Genomic DNA, 1,210 nt, shown 5'->3' on the forward strand with positions numbered 1-1,210 from the left:
AAAAAAAGAGAGAGAGAGAGAATGAAAGAAGAAGGAATAAAGAGGCATCTGGTGCAAAGTCCCTGGGGTGAGCTGAAAAGGAAGAGGCCCCTGATAGGACTGGGCTAGAGTGAGGGCAAAGTGGCAGGAGTGAGTTAGGGAGGTGGCAGCCAATTACAGAGGCTTTGGTGTGTGTGTGAGATCAGGCAAGGGAAGGCTAACTGGCATTTCTGCTCCTCTGACAGAGCTCAATGGTGAAGAGTACTCTCTTTAGTCGTTCAAAATCGAGACCCCTGTGGTACACTGTAAACCATTCGCCTGTGCTCATCCTTGGCGGAATTGAAAATGAAAAGGTCATTTTGCTTTCAGACACTAATTTCCAGGACTACTCTCTCATTGAGGTGAGTGATGCCAGGCAGACCTTGGAAGGGGTGTGGGGCTACAGAATGGGACCCCAAAGATATGCCCAATCTTCAGCAACAGGCTATGAAGAAAATTTTGTTTGTTTGTTTGGTTGGTTGGTTGGTTTTTTTTTCCAGGGAGGGTTTCTCTGTGGCTTTGGAGCCTGTCCTGGAACTAGCTCTGTAGACATGGCTGGCCTCGAACTCACAGAGATCCGCCTGCCTCTGCTTCCCGAGTGCTGGGATTAAAGGCATGCGCCACCATCGCCCGGCAAAGAAAATTTTAATGCAAGGAAACAGGTTCAAATCTTTTAAAAAATACACTTTTTAAAAAATGTCCTGTATATGTGTGAGTAACAAAGGAGGCCAGGAGATAGCATTGGAATTGGGTCTCCTGGAGCTGAAGTTACAGGTGGTTGAAGAAAGCAAACTCCATATGGAGGCTCTTCGATGCCCATCATTATTTTTTGTAGTAAATTGGTGCTGCTAGGAGCAGATGTGTCTCATTGTCATGACAAGCCTATGTTATTAAAACATCTTAAATGCCATATTCTGTAGGCCTCTGAAGTGTTTGAAGACCATCTATCTCTCTAAAATATACTTGTTTGACCTTGAAAACATACCTAACATGGTGACAAATTTGATTGTTATTAACTTACATTTTTAATTATCTTATAGTTTATGATAATAATTTTCAAGAAGTTGAACTTTACATTATATTTTTAAATGAGCTCTATAGGTATAATATGTTATTGTAGAAAGAAGATTAAAACATGCTGGGCAGTGGTGGCACATTCCTTTAATCCCAGCACTTGGTAGGCAAAGACAGG

At 42.3% G+C, this 1,210-nt stretch overlaps 1 protein-coding gene across 1 annotated transcript in view; it reads left to right on the forward strand.

Moving 5' to 3' along the window:
• The window catches only part of Catsperg (cation channel sperm associated auxiliary subunit gamma), a 29,842-nt gene that overhangs the window by 7,514 nt on the left and 21,118 nt on the right, over positions 1–1,210 (forward strand). Inside the window, exon 6 of the mRNA XM_005361293.2 lies at positions 225–380. Within this exon, the coding sequence (XP_005361350.1) occupies positions 225–380 (156 nt within the window). The remainder of the gene's footprint in view (positions 1–224; positions 381–1,210) is intronic.

The sequence above is a fragment of the Microtus ochrogaster genome, linkage group LG4 (genome assembly GCF_000317375.1).
Source record: "Microtus ochrogaster isolate Prairie Vole_2 linkage group LG4, MicOch1.0, whole genome shotgun sequence".
Taxonomy (NCBI): domain Eukaryota; kingdom Metazoa; phylum Chordata; class Mammalia; order Rodentia; family Cricetidae; genus Microtus; species Microtus ochrogaster.